This window comes from Zootoca vivipara, chromosome Z2, assembly GCF_965207765.1.
Source record: "Zootoca vivipara chromosome Z2, rZooViv2.hap1.1, whole genome shotgun sequence".
In the NCBI taxonomy this organism is placed as follows: domain Eukaryota; kingdom Metazoa; phylum Chordata; class Lepidosauria; order Squamata; family Lacertidae; genus Zootoca; species Zootoca vivipara.
In genome coordinates, this window is record NC_142585.1 from 2,976,943 (window position 1) to 2,991,287 (window position 14,345).

General features: G+C 45.2%; 1 protein-coding gene across 1 annotated transcript in view; it reads left to right on the forward strand.

Annotated features, from left to right (window-relative positions):
* The window catches only part of WDR44 (WD repeat domain 44), a 42,193-nt gene extending 28,200 nt beyond the window's left edge, over positions 1 to 13,993 (forward strand). Inside the window, exons 10-20 of the mRNA XM_035102278.3 lie at positions 537 to 688; positions 2,387 to 2,525; positions 2,626 to 2,690; positions 4,172 to 4,285; positions 5,481 to 5,603; positions 7,408 to 7,599; positions 7,875 to 7,976; positions 9,339 to 9,454; positions 10,010 to 10,137; positions 11,566 to 11,697; positions 12,872 to 13,993. Coding sequence (XP_034958169.1) covers positions 537 to 688; positions 2,387 to 2,525; positions 2,626 to 2,690; positions 4,172 to 4,285; positions 5,481 to 5,603; positions 7,408 to 7,599; positions 7,875 to 7,976; positions 9,339 to 9,454; positions 10,010 to 10,137; positions 11,566 to 11,697; positions 12,872 to 12,966 — 1,358 coding nt within the window. The 3' untranslated portion in view covers positions 12,967 to 13,993. The remainder of the gene's footprint in view (positions 1 to 536; positions 689 to 2,386; positions 2,526 to 2,625; positions 2,691 to 4,171; positions 4,286 to 5,480; positions 5,604 to 7,407; positions 7,600 to 7,874; positions 7,977 to 9,338; positions 9,455 to 10,009; positions 10,138 to 11,565; positions 11,698 to 12,871) is intronic.
* Positions 13,994 to 14,345: the final 352 nt, after the last annotated feature.

Sequence of the window (14,345 nt, forward strand, 5' to 3'; positions counted from 1 at the left end):
ATCTCCAGTTTGTTTTTGTTTATTTTTAAGGATCAAGTTGCAGCTGATGGGAAAGACCCCAGGAAGCCAGCCCATCAGAGGAGACAGCACTGAGCTAAATGAGCCAATCACCTGACTCTGCATTGGGCAGCTGCCTGTATACCTGCAATCTCAGTTAGTGGAGCTGGGAAAAGGACTCCTGCCTGAAATCCCAGAGAGCTGCTGCTGGTCAATGCAGACAGTACTAGGCAAGAAGGACCACTGGCCTGACTTGGCATAAGTCAGCTTTGCTTGTCCATATGTAAATTTCTATGCCCATTTGACATAGCTCTACGTTAAAATACATACAACACGTGCAGAATTCCAGGTACAATTCCTGCATCTCCAGGTAGGGCTGGGGGAGACTCCTGTCTTAAGACTTGGGAGAGCTGCTGCCAGGAAGTGTAGAGAAGACAGCTAGATAGACCAATAATGACCTGATTCCATATAATGAAGTTTCCTGTGTTCTAAATGCAGCTTGCAGAAGGTTTGATTCCAGGCATTCGTTTTCTTCCTAGTATTCCACACTGATCCAGATGACCCATCCTCAAGCGATGATGAAGGCATGCCGTATACCAGGCCAGTGAAATTCAAGGCGGCGCATGGCTTCAAGGGGCCGTATGATTTTGAGCAAATTAAAGTTGTCCAGGATCTCAGTGGCGAGCATATGGTAGGTTGTGTTTATTGCTTCCACTCACAAACTATTCCACTGCCACCTGGCAGTATCAATCCGCCCTTGGGATCCCACAGAAGCCATTAAATTCCTCATTAGGCTTTCAGGAATATCTGAAAGAGAAAATGGCAGAGAAACAGTAATGACTCATACCAGAAGGCAAAATACTGGGAATATATTAGCAACCCCCCTCAGAAGAACATTATAAATAAGCAATCAATGTTTAGCCTGGAGAAGAGAAGATTAAGGAGTGATATGATAGCCATGTTCAAATATATAAAAGGATGTTGTATAAAAGAGGGTGAAAGGTTGTTTTCTGCTGCTCCAGAGAAGCGGACACGGAGCAATGGATTCAAGCTACAAGAAAGAAGATTCCACCTCAACATTACTAAGAACTTCCTGACAGTAAGAGCTGTCCAGCAGTAGAATTTGCTGCCAAGGAGTGTGGTGGAGTCTCCTTCTTTGGAGGTCTTTAAGCAGAGGCTTGACAGCCATATGTCAAGAATGCTTTGATGGTGTTTCCTGCTCGGCAGGGGGTTGGGCTGGATGGCCCTTGTGGTCTCTTCCAACTCTATGATTCTACTACAATCTTGCAGTAGAAGAGCGTTAACTCCTATATCAAGATAAGACCAACATGGAGCAGAATGAACACCTAGGACAAAATTTACTCTTGAGGAGGTCTAGCAGGCCCTTGTTCTTGTAATGGGCATTTTTGTACTGGGGAATTGGGGGGCCATAAGGAAAAAAAAATACCACCTCAAGAGCACTGGGGTATAGGTACAAAAACTGCTAACTCAGGCTTCATCAACCTCGGCCCTCCAGATGTTTTTGGCCTGCAACTCCCATGATCCCTAGCTAGCAGGACCCAGTGTTCAGGGTTGATGTGAATTGTAGTCTCAAAACATCTGGAGGGCCGAGGTTCAGGAAGCCTGTGCTAACTTAAACTTCCTTCAAAGCAACATTAAGAAATTGCTATGTTAATATGGGCTGCAGTTAGCTTAGGCATTGGTTATTTTGACTTTCACATTCCTTTTGACAAGGGTAAATTACGGTAGATTCCTGTGGTACCTTAAAAGTGATTTTTAAAATGAATTCAGAACAGGGAAGATACCGCAGGACACCTGACCCAGGAATATATAAATATATATTACCCAGGGTGATATCTAAATATTTTAAATAAACAAATAAGATTGCCATAGTGAGGGCAAGCTTTTTATTAATATTCCACTTTTCAAAATACCGTTCGAAGCATCTTAATAGAAGTTATATAAAAATAAAAAAATTGAACTGTGTTGTGTTTTTTTAAGCAGCCACTAAAATTCATTCACGAGACTCTCACTTATTTTACTCCCTAATGTCTTCTTTGTACACCTGTGGGAGTGGGGTCTGTGTTGTATGCTAATCTCTACACAATGCCTGGATTGAGAAAGCCCTGGTAGATATCCTCACTGAGCCATGCAGCTTGTTAGAAGATGTTAGCCAGTCACACAGATTCACACTCAGCCCAGCATACTTCATAGGGCTGGGGGGGGGGGCATATGCATCACAGTGGAGCTTTTTGGATGAAAGGCAGGTTAACAATTAAATAATGGGCATTTTAACACTTTGTGTGTGACCAGTCTCTGGTTTGAAGCATGGACCTGATAGTATAAGTGCCAGTGTTCCTAGCCTGACAGGTGTTGCTTTTCTCAACAGGGCGCTGTTTGGACAATGAAGTTCTCACACTGTGGCCGTTTGCTTGCGTCAGCGGGTCAGGACAATGTGGTGAGGATCTGGGTGCTGAAGAATGCTTTCGACTACTTCAATAACATGCGAATGAAGTACAACACAGAAGGTACAGCCTGCTCCTTCCTTGGAAGGTAGAAAGCCAAGTAAACAATTGCTTGTTTGAAAAGAAGCTGTATTTCTCCCCCCCCCCCCAAATTGTGTTTCAGGTCGTGTGTCTCCCTCCCCATCTCAAGAAAGTTTGAATTCTTCAAAGTCAGATAACGATATGGGGGTAAGTTGGACTTTGGTTTTTTGGTTTGTTTTTTACCATTAAATAATTGATATTTTTATTTAAGGGGAATAACCAAGAAAAATGATGGGGAAATCATTTTCCTGTCACACGCAAATAATGCAAACAGACATGTTATACAGCTCATCATCTCAAACAAAGGAGAATACAATTATTCTCTAGAATGCATGGTTACTCTTATGTTCAGGGCAAGTTTCTATTTTGGAAGTTCTAAGTAATAAAGAAGATTGGCAATATGAGCTGTGGCCCATGTTATCTTCTATAAGACAAGTAACAATGAATTTTGTCCTCTGGGTCTGACAGAATAGTCCAGTAGTTTCCCATGACTTATGGACCCTTCCCCTACACCCTGATACCCTGTGGTTTGCTCTTTGGAGGCCTTGACTGTAAGCGGCACAGGTCTCCTGGTTCAAATCTCATTCAGGCACAAATCACCAGAGGTAAAAACCATTCAACATGGGAGGGAGGGGTTGTAGAATCTCCCAGAGCTAACTTGATAGTAGGTTATTAAGACATCACATCTTTCTCCTGACTTCTGAGTAATTAACGCTGCTTTCTTAGCATGACTTTGGATCATAGCTGCCAAGTCTCTCGTTTTTCGCGGGAAGCCCCCGTATTTAAACCTGTTTCCCGCTGTTATACCAAATAGAGAAAAATCCCGTAAATCCCCCAGATTTCCTACCTGCCAGGGAGGCTCCTTCTGTGCATGTCTGGACATGCACAGAACCGATTTCGGGTGCCGCTCTGCCCATGTCTGAGCACCGGAAATCCGGCAGTGCCGGCACTGGAAGTTGCTTCTACGCATGTCCGGTCATGAGTAGAAGCGACTTCCGGTGCCGTGCCAGTGCTGATCCCAGATTTTTCTTACCATGAGTTGGAGGGTATGCTTTGGATTTGAATTAAGTGCTCCACTTGCTGTCTGAGTTTCCTAACCTAACAATTACCTTCCACAAGCTTGCTTATTTAAAGGTGAGGCTGATAGTGCACATTAACTCATTGGAGAGATATAGCAGGCAAGGAGGAAAAGCAGGGATGTAAAAGCTTGCACCAAGAGTGTAGAGAGAGCACCATTCTGCATGCAGTCACTGTGCTTGCTTTCTTGATAAGTTCATGTCTACATCTGGGCAAGCTGTCTCCAGTGTTGTCAGTTTTCCCAGGCATTTTTCATGTTGTGGCAGAGTACAGTGACTAGTCCAAAATCATTACCCCACCTGCCTTTTATTTAAAGCAAGTTCCTTGTCCTCACTGTTTGCAGGGATAGAGGTTTTGAAAACATGCTGGCATTCACTTCCCCAATTCAGGAATAGGAGGTGTAGTGTGTTCATGGAGCTCCAGAACACCTTTCCTTTCAGTGGGAATGTGATTCCTGTTATTGACAGGATCCCTAATTGCAGGTTATCAATGCACTTGGGATTCTCTGTTCCTCCTGCATCTCACAGTTTTCTTGTATATCTGTTTGTTAGGTTTGCAGTGGGGCCGATGAGGACCCTGATGATAAAAACACACCCTTTCGCCAGCGGCCATTCTGCAAATACAAAGGTCACACGGCAGATCTCCTGGACTTGTCCTGGTCTAAAGTAAGACATCTTGGACTTCTCATAAATAGGAGCAGCAATATATAGCTTGTTTTCAAGTTGTGCTTAGGCTTTTCCATGGTTTCAAAGAGGAGTCGTTTCCAGTGCTACCTAGAAATGCTGGAGGTTGAACCTGGCACCTTCTGAATTCAAATCATGTGCTCTACCACTGAGCTGTGGCCCATCTGGGATCATTCCACAAATGGGACAGTACAGCGGATAAGGCACCTAACTTTACAGGACAGGAGGGTGCAGCCAGAGAAGCAGACCTTACTGCAGGCCTTCCCCAACCTGGTGCCCTCCAGATGCTCTGGCCTGCAGCTCCCTTAGCCCCCCAACCAGTGTGGCCAATAGTCAAAGCTGATGGGGGTTGCAGTTCAAAATGCCTGGAGGGCACCAGGCAGGGGGAAGCTGCCTTAAGGAGAAGAAATACCAGCCCATCACTTTATTGTACTGTAAGCCCACAACTTACGCACGTGGCAAAAAAGGAGGGGTTCTGGGGGAAATGACATTGGTAGTCCAATGGCTTTTGACGATATGCAATTTTGGCTTCGGTTGTGATCCGCAGAACATAAGTTGCAGGCTTATTGTAGTGAGAACAACTTCCCATCCACATCGTGAGAAACAGTGAAAACAGTATTTCATGTCTTTTTCCCCCTTAACTTTTCATAGACATTTGAAGGCAGTCCTGTTTCGGGAAGCTTTTAATGTTTGATGTTTAGTTGTGTTCCTTTATATTTCGTTGGAAGATGCCCAGAGTCGCTGGGACAACCCACTCAGATGGCTGGGATACAAGAAATAAATCATCATCATCATTATCATCATACAGTTTATCGGCCCAGATAGGGGTGCATTGCTGTTCTCTCCATGGGCCAGTAACACACTCACCCTGCAGCTGTTGGCCATGATGAAAGATCAAAAAGGCAGACAAACTCTTTCCACCATTCCTGATCTCTCTGGTCCTGTGACCAGAGTTTGTTTGCACCTGCTACACTTACTATTTGAAGTGAACTAGCATCATTAGCACACATGAAGGCTTACTCTTTGCCCTAATCCCATTTTGCTGAACTGCAGGCAATGAGAGAGATCTCTTCCATGCTGAATAGATGAAACTGAACAGTAGATTGCATCAGGGCTCTGCACTCTCTTTATATTTTATATGTCTCAGAAATAATGCATGATGTTTTGATCCCCCCAGAATTACTTTCTACTCTCTTCTTCTATGGATAAGACAGTCAGGCTCTGGCACATATCCAGGCGGGAGTGCCTCTGCTGTTTCCAGCACATTGACTTCGTCACTGCTATAGCCTTCCATCCAAGGGTAAGGGAGATGGCCTCGTTTCTAACCCAGTTTTGAATTTTAAATATGGAGGATTGAGTTCATGTGGCAAGCTGAAAGGTGTGGAGAGGAGGGGGGGCAGGATGATAAAGTGTTTGCAATAGGCTTTATTAAGCACTAAAAAACACACTTCAGAAATACATTCCAAACCACACTGCCACCAGGATAAACACGGACATCCCTGCACACCCCACCCTCTCTCTCCATGCCACTCCCTCTGTACAATCCTACCCCCTCTCCACAGCCTTACAATAACTGTCTCAAGGATGGGCCCTCCCTCTCCCCACCCACCCTGTGGGGCCCATCATGCTGCGTCCCTGTGTCCACTAAAACCATGCCCATCCCAACCCCAACCCCCAAAGTCCATGGTGGAGACTGGTGCTTCTGTTGCCTCCTCTCCCTCCTCTGTGGGCTTGCACAAAACCTCCAGCATCTCCCCAGTCGTCTCCACTACCTCCTCTTTCTTGCTCTGGTTGCAGCCGCTGTTACTGCTTCTCTGCATTCCTCCTCCCCTTAGTGACCCCCCAAACCTACCCACAGATGCCACAGCAGTGTGAGGCTGACCAGCTGCAGGGTGCTCCCTGAGGGTCCCACTCCCCCTTCATCTCCACTTTCCTCCTCAATGGCAAACTTCCACACCAACTGCAGCACCAGCTCTGGGCCACCCTTGTCCGGGCTTCTTGGGTGAGCTACAGATGTGCAGGAAATACAGTGGTACCTCGGGTTAAGAACTTACTTCGTTCCAGAGGTCTGTTCTTAACCTGAAACTGTTCTTAACCTCAGGTACCACTTTAGCTAATGGGGCCTCCCACTGCTGCTGTGCCACCGGAGCATGATTTCTGTTCTCATCCTGAAGCAAAGTTCTTAACCTGAGGTACTATTTCTGGGTTAGCGGAGTCTGTAACCTGAAGCGTTTGTAACCCGAGGTACCACTGTACTGCGGTATTTAGGCCCTGCACTGTGCTGCAGTTTCTAGCAAGTGGCATCCTCTGTCTGCCTCTTGTCACCCCTAGCTCACCTTTTCTTCATTGGAGCAGTGTTCTCCTTCCCTCTCTTATTGCACTTTCATTGGACAACCTGGAAGCTATCCTCTTCTCCATGCTTCCTGCTCTTTGTTTAGCCTGGAGAAAAGAACACATAGAGGTGATAAGATAGCCATCTTCAGTTATCTGAAGGGCTGTCACATGGAAGATGGAGCAAGCTTGTTTTCTGCTGCTCCAGAGGGCAGGACCCAAACCAATGGATTCAAATGCCAAGGAAGGAGATTCCTCCTGGAACATCAGGAGGAACTTTCTGATGGTAAGTTGTATTCAACAGTGGAACGGACTCCCTCACAAGGTGGTGGACTCTCTTTCATTGGAGGTTTATAAGCAGAGGTTGGGTGGGCATCTGCCAGAGATCATTGTCATTCCTGAATTGCAGAGGGTTGGACTGGATGACCCTTGGCGTTCCTTCCAACTCTACACTTCTGTGCTTCTATGAGTAAGGGTACATGAAAGAGTTATCAAGATACACATTGTACCTATCTTAAGATGGTGCCTGTGGGACATCACCTACCGACCTCAGTTTGCATGTTTGAGAATGTCTGATGTACAACAAGCCCATGAATTTGCACTCATGCAGACACCAAAGTTAACCTGAATGTCAGGAATGGTGAGATTCTAATTGAGCAAGGTTGGCCCTGTACCTGTGTGTCCATTTCCAGTGGGGTGACGACAACATATTAGAAGGCCTCAAAGAAGTTGCCACCAATAACACATTTCTTGTGGCATGTATCCTTTTTTAGGATGACAGATACTTCTTAAGTGGCTCACTGGATGGAAAGCTGCGACTTTGGAACATTCCTGACAAAAAAGTGGCCCTCTGGAATGAAGTGGATGGGCAGACCAAGCTGATCACAGCAGCCAACTTTTGCCAAAATGGCAAATACGCTGTTATTGGCACCTATGATGGCCGGTGTATCTTCTATGACACAGAGGTAAGCCCTGCTACCACAATTGATGCCACCTGGTTCATTCAAGGGAGACAACCAGTAAGTAGGATTGTTGCTGTGGTTCAAAACATTCAGAATGAAGTCCCATTTTACATACCGGAACTAATATTGCCTCAAGTACCCACTGCCAACACCAACTGTTTTCCCTTGAGCTGCTTCCATGTTCCAATCCAGTTTGGGCCACTTCAGGATTCAGAGCAGAGTTCGGTGAACCCGTCTGTATATTCCAATGAATTTCTTCTTGTTTTATTTCTCTTTAGCACTTAAAGTATCATACACAGATCCACGTGCGGTCAACTAGAGGGCGGAATAGAGTTGGGAGGAAAATCACTGGAATTGAGCCACTGCCAGGAGAAAACAAGGTTAGCTCCTCTTACGTTGAAGACACTCACACTCTTTGGCCATTGTGTCCAATTCCACAAGTTTCACAAACCCGGAGTGATGGTGTGGAAGCCACAGCTAGTCCAGAGTGTAGCCTCCAGAGTTGCAACTGGTGCTTCTGTTTGAACCCATGGAACACAGCCCTGCACAAACAACACTGACTCCTGATATGCTTCTGGGCCCAATGCATGGTTTTGTTGCAAACTTAGAAAGCCCTGAATGATTGCCAGTTCTCATGCCTTGAGATTTGCTGTGCTGGCCCTCCTTTGTGATCCTACTGCCAAGCAGAGTAAGTGTGGCAGTGGTGCATGGAAGGGCCTGCTCAGTTGGTGTGCCCATCTGTGTAGGTCAGGGGTCAGCAAACTTTTTCAGCAGGGGGCTGGTCCACTGTCCCTCAGACCTTGGGGGGGGTGAACTATATTTTGGGGGGGAAATGAATGAATTCCTATGCCCCACAAATAACCCAGAGATGCATTTTAAATAAAAGGACACATTCTACTCACGTAAAAACACCAGGCAGGCCCCACAAATAGCCCAAAGATCCATTTTAAATAAAAGGACACATTCTACTCATGTAAAAACATGCTGATTCCCGGACCGTCTGCGGGCCGGATTTAGAATCCAGCCCCTGGGCCTTAGTTTGGAGACCCCTGGTGTAGGTGTATAGCTGGCAACTTTTCTTTCTGAATTTTTGTGGATGAGCTTTCAGAAGGTGCACATTTTAAATCAGGTCTATGACGCACAATGATGCTGTCTCTCCTATGATCTTTGTTTTTGGAAATGTGTTTTTAATGTTTGCATTGATAATGTGTTACAGTATTACAGTAACAAATGAAATAAAACATAATACAGCATGCACAAACCAACAGTTAACAATTTACCATACGTCAAAATTTCAGTGAGCATGAACTCAGAATACCCTGAAAAGTAGTGCCAAAGCTGGTGATAGTATGTAGCAACCCCACACCCCACCCTTTGTGCCTCAACTCAAAAGGTCAGAAGAAGGAGATTCAGAGGTTGGCTAATGCTCAGGATGCCAACCCACGGAAACCAATCTCCAATGAGAAGATTTAGAAACTGTCTCAACTCTGATTCTGCTGAGTAAGCTAGATCAGTAATGGAGAGCATTTAAGCATGTACAGAGTGTTCTTCCCTCACTGCCAACAGATCCCACACATTTTCCACATGGTGGAAAAATGCTTCTGTGGGATCAGAGTTTGACATCTGGACAGGTCTGAGCTCTGGTCATTTCTGAAGCTCAGCGCAGAAATAGCAGGCCAGTCTAGCTTCTGCTTCTCAACTCATTCCGCTGATGGAATTTTTTTTTTTACTTTTCTTGCCAGATCCTGGTGACATCAAACGACTCCCGAATCCGACTCTATGACCTGAGAGATTTGTCTCTGTCTATGAAATACAAGGGCTATGTCAACAGCAGCAGCCAGATCAAAGCCAGCTTCAGGTAAAGAAAGAAATGGGTCATAGCCAGGACTTCCTAGACTCCCTCCCCCCGGCAACCCTTTTTTGGAAGAAGAACACAATGCATGCCTTGACTTCATCATGCAGATTTAAGTTGCTCTGTGCATATTTGTAGAGATAGATACATACACGAACAGACCATGTTTTCTGCTTCGGAAATTAAGAGTTTCAGAAATTATGTTTTTTGTGTGCTTTGCATGGTCTTTTCTGTGGTGTAGCAGATGGAATCTCAAGCTAGCACTGGGGAGATCTGGGTTGAAATATCCACTAGTCAAGACATGGACCTTGAACCAGTCACCATTTTCCAACTCAACAAATCCAAAGGGTAGCTGAGGTTATCATGGGATATGGGAGGAGAGAACCTTATGCACCATCCTGAGCTCTTGGCAGAATAAGAAAGTAATAAACAAAATAACATTGACACACAGTGTACAGAAGTTTTAAGCCATGAATTTCCTGTCCTGTGGGAGGAAGCAATGGGAACAAGAAAGATGAACTGAAAGTAATTGGGAATTGTTTTTCTTCTCTCATTCCTCAGCCATGACTTCACATACATCGTAAGTGGTTCTGAAGATAAATATGTTTACATCTGGAGCACCTACCATGATTTAAGCAAGTTTACTTCCGTCAGGAGGGACCGCAATGACTTCTGGGAGGGTGTCAAAGGTGAAGCCCCACTGCCACCTCAGTGTTTGAGCTGAAGCTGCTGCCTTTCAATTCCAAGACCTTTAATTTAAGCCATGCATGTGGTGGGGACTTGTGTATCCCAAGGGAAAAGCTGGGGCCCTGTGAGTGACTGAGTGCTTGTGTCCCAAGAATGACCAGCCTCTTGTTGATGGGTTCTGATCTCAGTGCTGGTCAGATGGCCTCCCAGAATGCTTTGGGCCTCTGTGCAGATCCGCCTCCTCCCTTTCCCTCTCCAGCAGTGTAACCAGAAAAGCCCACTGGAACAATCCAGTTAATGATGGAGCTGTTTGAGGTAAATGAAAATGGGGCAACATAGTCACTGAACAGGAAGAGCAGAGCCAAAAGGGGGTGCCCCTGCAGGTGGTGGTTCAGTACATCTGCAAAAACCTTTTGCTTGCTACCTTTTGCTTGCTACAAACTTGTGCTTATGTAAAAAGTGATCTGATCCACATGTCTCAGAAAGGTGGTAGAGGAGACTGCAATAGGTATGGGGGTTGCAATTTCAGAAGCTCCCCACCCTTCTGTATAGAAACATAGCACAGTCCTCTTCCCTGATGCTCTTCACAAATCTTGTATAAACCTGACCTGGGGAACTTGGAGCCCTCCAGATGCTGCTGGGAGCTGGAGTCCAACAACATTTAGAGGGTGACTGGTGCCCCAACGCTGCCTGCCTGGGAGTGTTACAGATCCTGAAGTGGCTACAAGAAGTCTTCTCCAAATATGAATGGCCGATGACAAAACCACGCCACTTATTCTTACCCTATGAAGCACTTTGCTTGATTGGGGCTTCTCATGCTATTCAAAGGAGTGGGTTTAAGCCTCGGCATAATTATTTTCTATCGAATCCAATTTTGGTAACAGCATATTTAGGTGATCAGGAAGGCTACGTGCGTGGTACAGTCCTCTATAGGACTATACTATCCTAGGATGGGGTGGTGGTGCTTGTGAAGGCATCCAGACAGTAGGGGAAAAGGTTAAGGGTGACCAGGAGCTTCTGAGGCATGAACAATATTTCCTTCTGGCATCTTTGAATTGGCTCTTATGTGGACTCTGGGTTGGGCACTTTAGCTGTCCTGGGTGAATTGAGTAGCGCCTGGCAGACCTATGAATTGTGACTGAGCACATTCCATGTCAGTAAAGAAAAAAGGACGCAAGAGTGTGTTCAAGGACCAGAAGCAAACCAGGTGTTTGTGTGTGTATTCATGCAGTATATTCCCCCTGTTCTGACCAATTCCTTGTGAGTGAGCTTTCTTGGAGCTTTAAATACTTCCTATCAGAGCCATCCCTAAAAATCACCAGTGCATCTGCCAGTAACCTACAATTAACTTCCATACTCCAAGGAACTCCTTGTTTTCCCTGCGTTTTTTCCCCAAAGGTGGGTCCTGATTGCTTTTCTTCTCTTTGTAGCACATAATGCAGTGGTCACATCCGCCATTTTTGCCCCAAATCCCAGCTTGATGGTATCATTGGATACACCTGAAAAGCAGGAGCCCGAAAGCAAAAATGAAGAATCTGAATCAACTGATCCCATTCCTTCTGGTAGGTGCCCTGTCACCTTGGGGTGGGGTTTTTGAGAACTAATGCACTCTGTGGCAGGCCCTGGGTCACCCTTAACCTTGAGCAGGGAAATCCTCTTGAAGTAGTGCATCCATTAGGTAGGTAATCCCAACTGAAATGTGTTTGATTTCACCTATAAGCTACTTCAGAGAGCTCAGTGTTGCATGAATACTAGGACTGAATTAGATGAGATGGGAGAACAGGAGTCAGTGGGAGATGCAGGATTCTAAATTGAACTTAGTGGATTTCTCTTGCTGCTGGGGATTTCAAATGGCTCCTTTTGAGTCCTGAGATGGCTGCTCTCAGCCTGGCAATCTTTTTTCATCTCTCTCTCTCCCTGCCTCCCCTGTTCTATTATCCTGAGTGATTTCTCCTCTCCCACAAGTAACTTCTCTATCTGTTAAACAATAGGAAGGTGCATAATCAAGGGAAAGATGCCAGTGGAGGGCTGTAAATGAAGCTTCTGTGCTATTGACCCTGGAGCAGATGACACAAGTCATGCTTATTTCTAGGGAATTGCTTTCAACTCTGCTTCCAGCCATCAAGGAAGGGACCCAGTGCTTGGGCTTTTTCCACGATTACCTCTTGAGAATGAAGGCCAGGTGCTGGGCTGCCTAATACTGGAGAAGACAGTCTTCTAATCTGCCCATCAGTTTTGGGAGGCTGCCCTTGGGGCTTAGGCAGATGACTGTTGGAGTGGTGACATCTAAACGCTGCATTGCCCACTCTCAGCCCGATGACCTTTGTTGTTCTGTTTCAGACACAGTAGTAGTCCATTGTGTTCTTTTGGAGATTTAACTGGATTTGGCCTTCCAGGCTGCTTCTAGTTGCCCCCTTTCAATTGGATTTTAGATTTCTTCTTATTGTGTGTGTGTTTTATAGCTTTTATTTTACCAGCTGCCTTGAGGCATCTGCAAAAAGCAGGGTTAAGTGAACGACTAGTGTTTTCCTAGTCTCTGATGAATGTGGCCTATCTTGTGCAGTGCTGTCTACTCTGACTGGCAGTAGCTCTCCGGGGTCTTTCCCGTCACCCGTTGCAGATGCCAGGGGTGGGATGTTGGACCCCTGTGCATGCAGAGCTGAGCTCCCCCCCTCCCCTGTGTGCTACCTCATGCCTGGTGCCATTTCCTAAAGCAGCTTCTTCTGCTCTTTTAAGGAGCTTTGAAGACGGATCACACAGAAGTGCTTCTGTCGGCTGACTTTACCGGAGCCATCAAAGTCTTCATCAACAAGAAGAAAAACACATCTTGAAATCATTGGTAACTCAACAGCATCATGATGGATGGTACCTGAGTATGAATCATGTGATCAGTGAAGCAAAGTATAATATAGAGTTCAAGAGTTATCTTATCGTTTGAACTCTCACTTAAAGCTGCTCCATTAGATCTCCTGGGGAAGCAGCATCCCAGCTATTAACTCCCCCTGGCTTTTAGAATAGAAAGAGGGGCCCATAAATGACGTGGCCAAAATGGCAACTCGGCGTTGCATTTCTCTGAAAAATTATTTTGCTAAGCAACTGTTCGCCATGCACAGGATTCTGCATGAAAATGGCAATGAGATATTCACTTGTGTGTGTGTGTGCCCTTTGGGGGGTGACACATACCAAATTGAGCTTAACTGAATATTTAATTTAATTTATTGGTTCCCAGGGTGGGGTGGGTGGGGGTCGCAAAGATGTCATGCAGTCTCTCACTCCAGATTCCTGTTTCCAGCAAAGCTGATCTATTTCTGAATCTGTGTTAACAAAGCTGAATTTGTGGCCAGATCCTGTAATGTTCTGTGAGGTCTTTTCTGCCCTTCCTCCATCCCTTGGCCTGGATGGGTTAACAGCAACCATGTATCAATGTTTTCTAAAGTGGATTTCCCTTGTCTTCTAATTGTTGTGCACTCTAGATTCCTTTCTTAATCTTTTTTTTCCTCTTTCTGTTGCACACTGGAGCACAATATTTCTATGAAAGAGTCTCTCATTCCTTATTCATGGGCACTGGGCTATGCTCACCTTAAACAAAAAAATTAAGCTGCATTAGGAACAATTCTTGTATTTTACAACAGTGTAAAATAAAATTGTTTACATATTTTTTAAAGCATTGTAGTTTAAAAAAATGTCAGTTTTTGTTTGTTTAGAGCTAACTGAATTTAAAGGTATTTGTAAATATTCATAAGATATACCTATGAAATAACATTTTGGGGCCTTGCAACCCATAAAATGTTGTTGATGGTTCCTGTTTCAGAGGAGAAAGAAAAATGTATCATTAAAACGGCACATGTTGAAAGAGAAGTTGCTTTTTGCCCTTTTATTGCATCATCTTTTTTTGCATGGCTCAGAGATGGTGGTTGCGTCTGATTTCAACTGGTGAAGTGTCACCAATATGCAGGTGACACTTAGCTCTGTGCCTCTGTTCCATCTGAATCCAGAGATGCAGCTGAGGTGTTACACAGGTGTTGACAGGTAGTGGTGGACTGGATATGGGCTCAAAAAGGTAAACTCTGTCCTAAAAGCACAGAGCTGGTTTGTGTTCCAAGTTCTTGAGTCCAGGAGGTGGGAAGGCAGCCTGTCCTGGATGGGGCTGCAGAGTAGGCTTGTACCCTGGGGAGACTTTGGACCCAGCATTGTCACTTTGAGCCTCAGG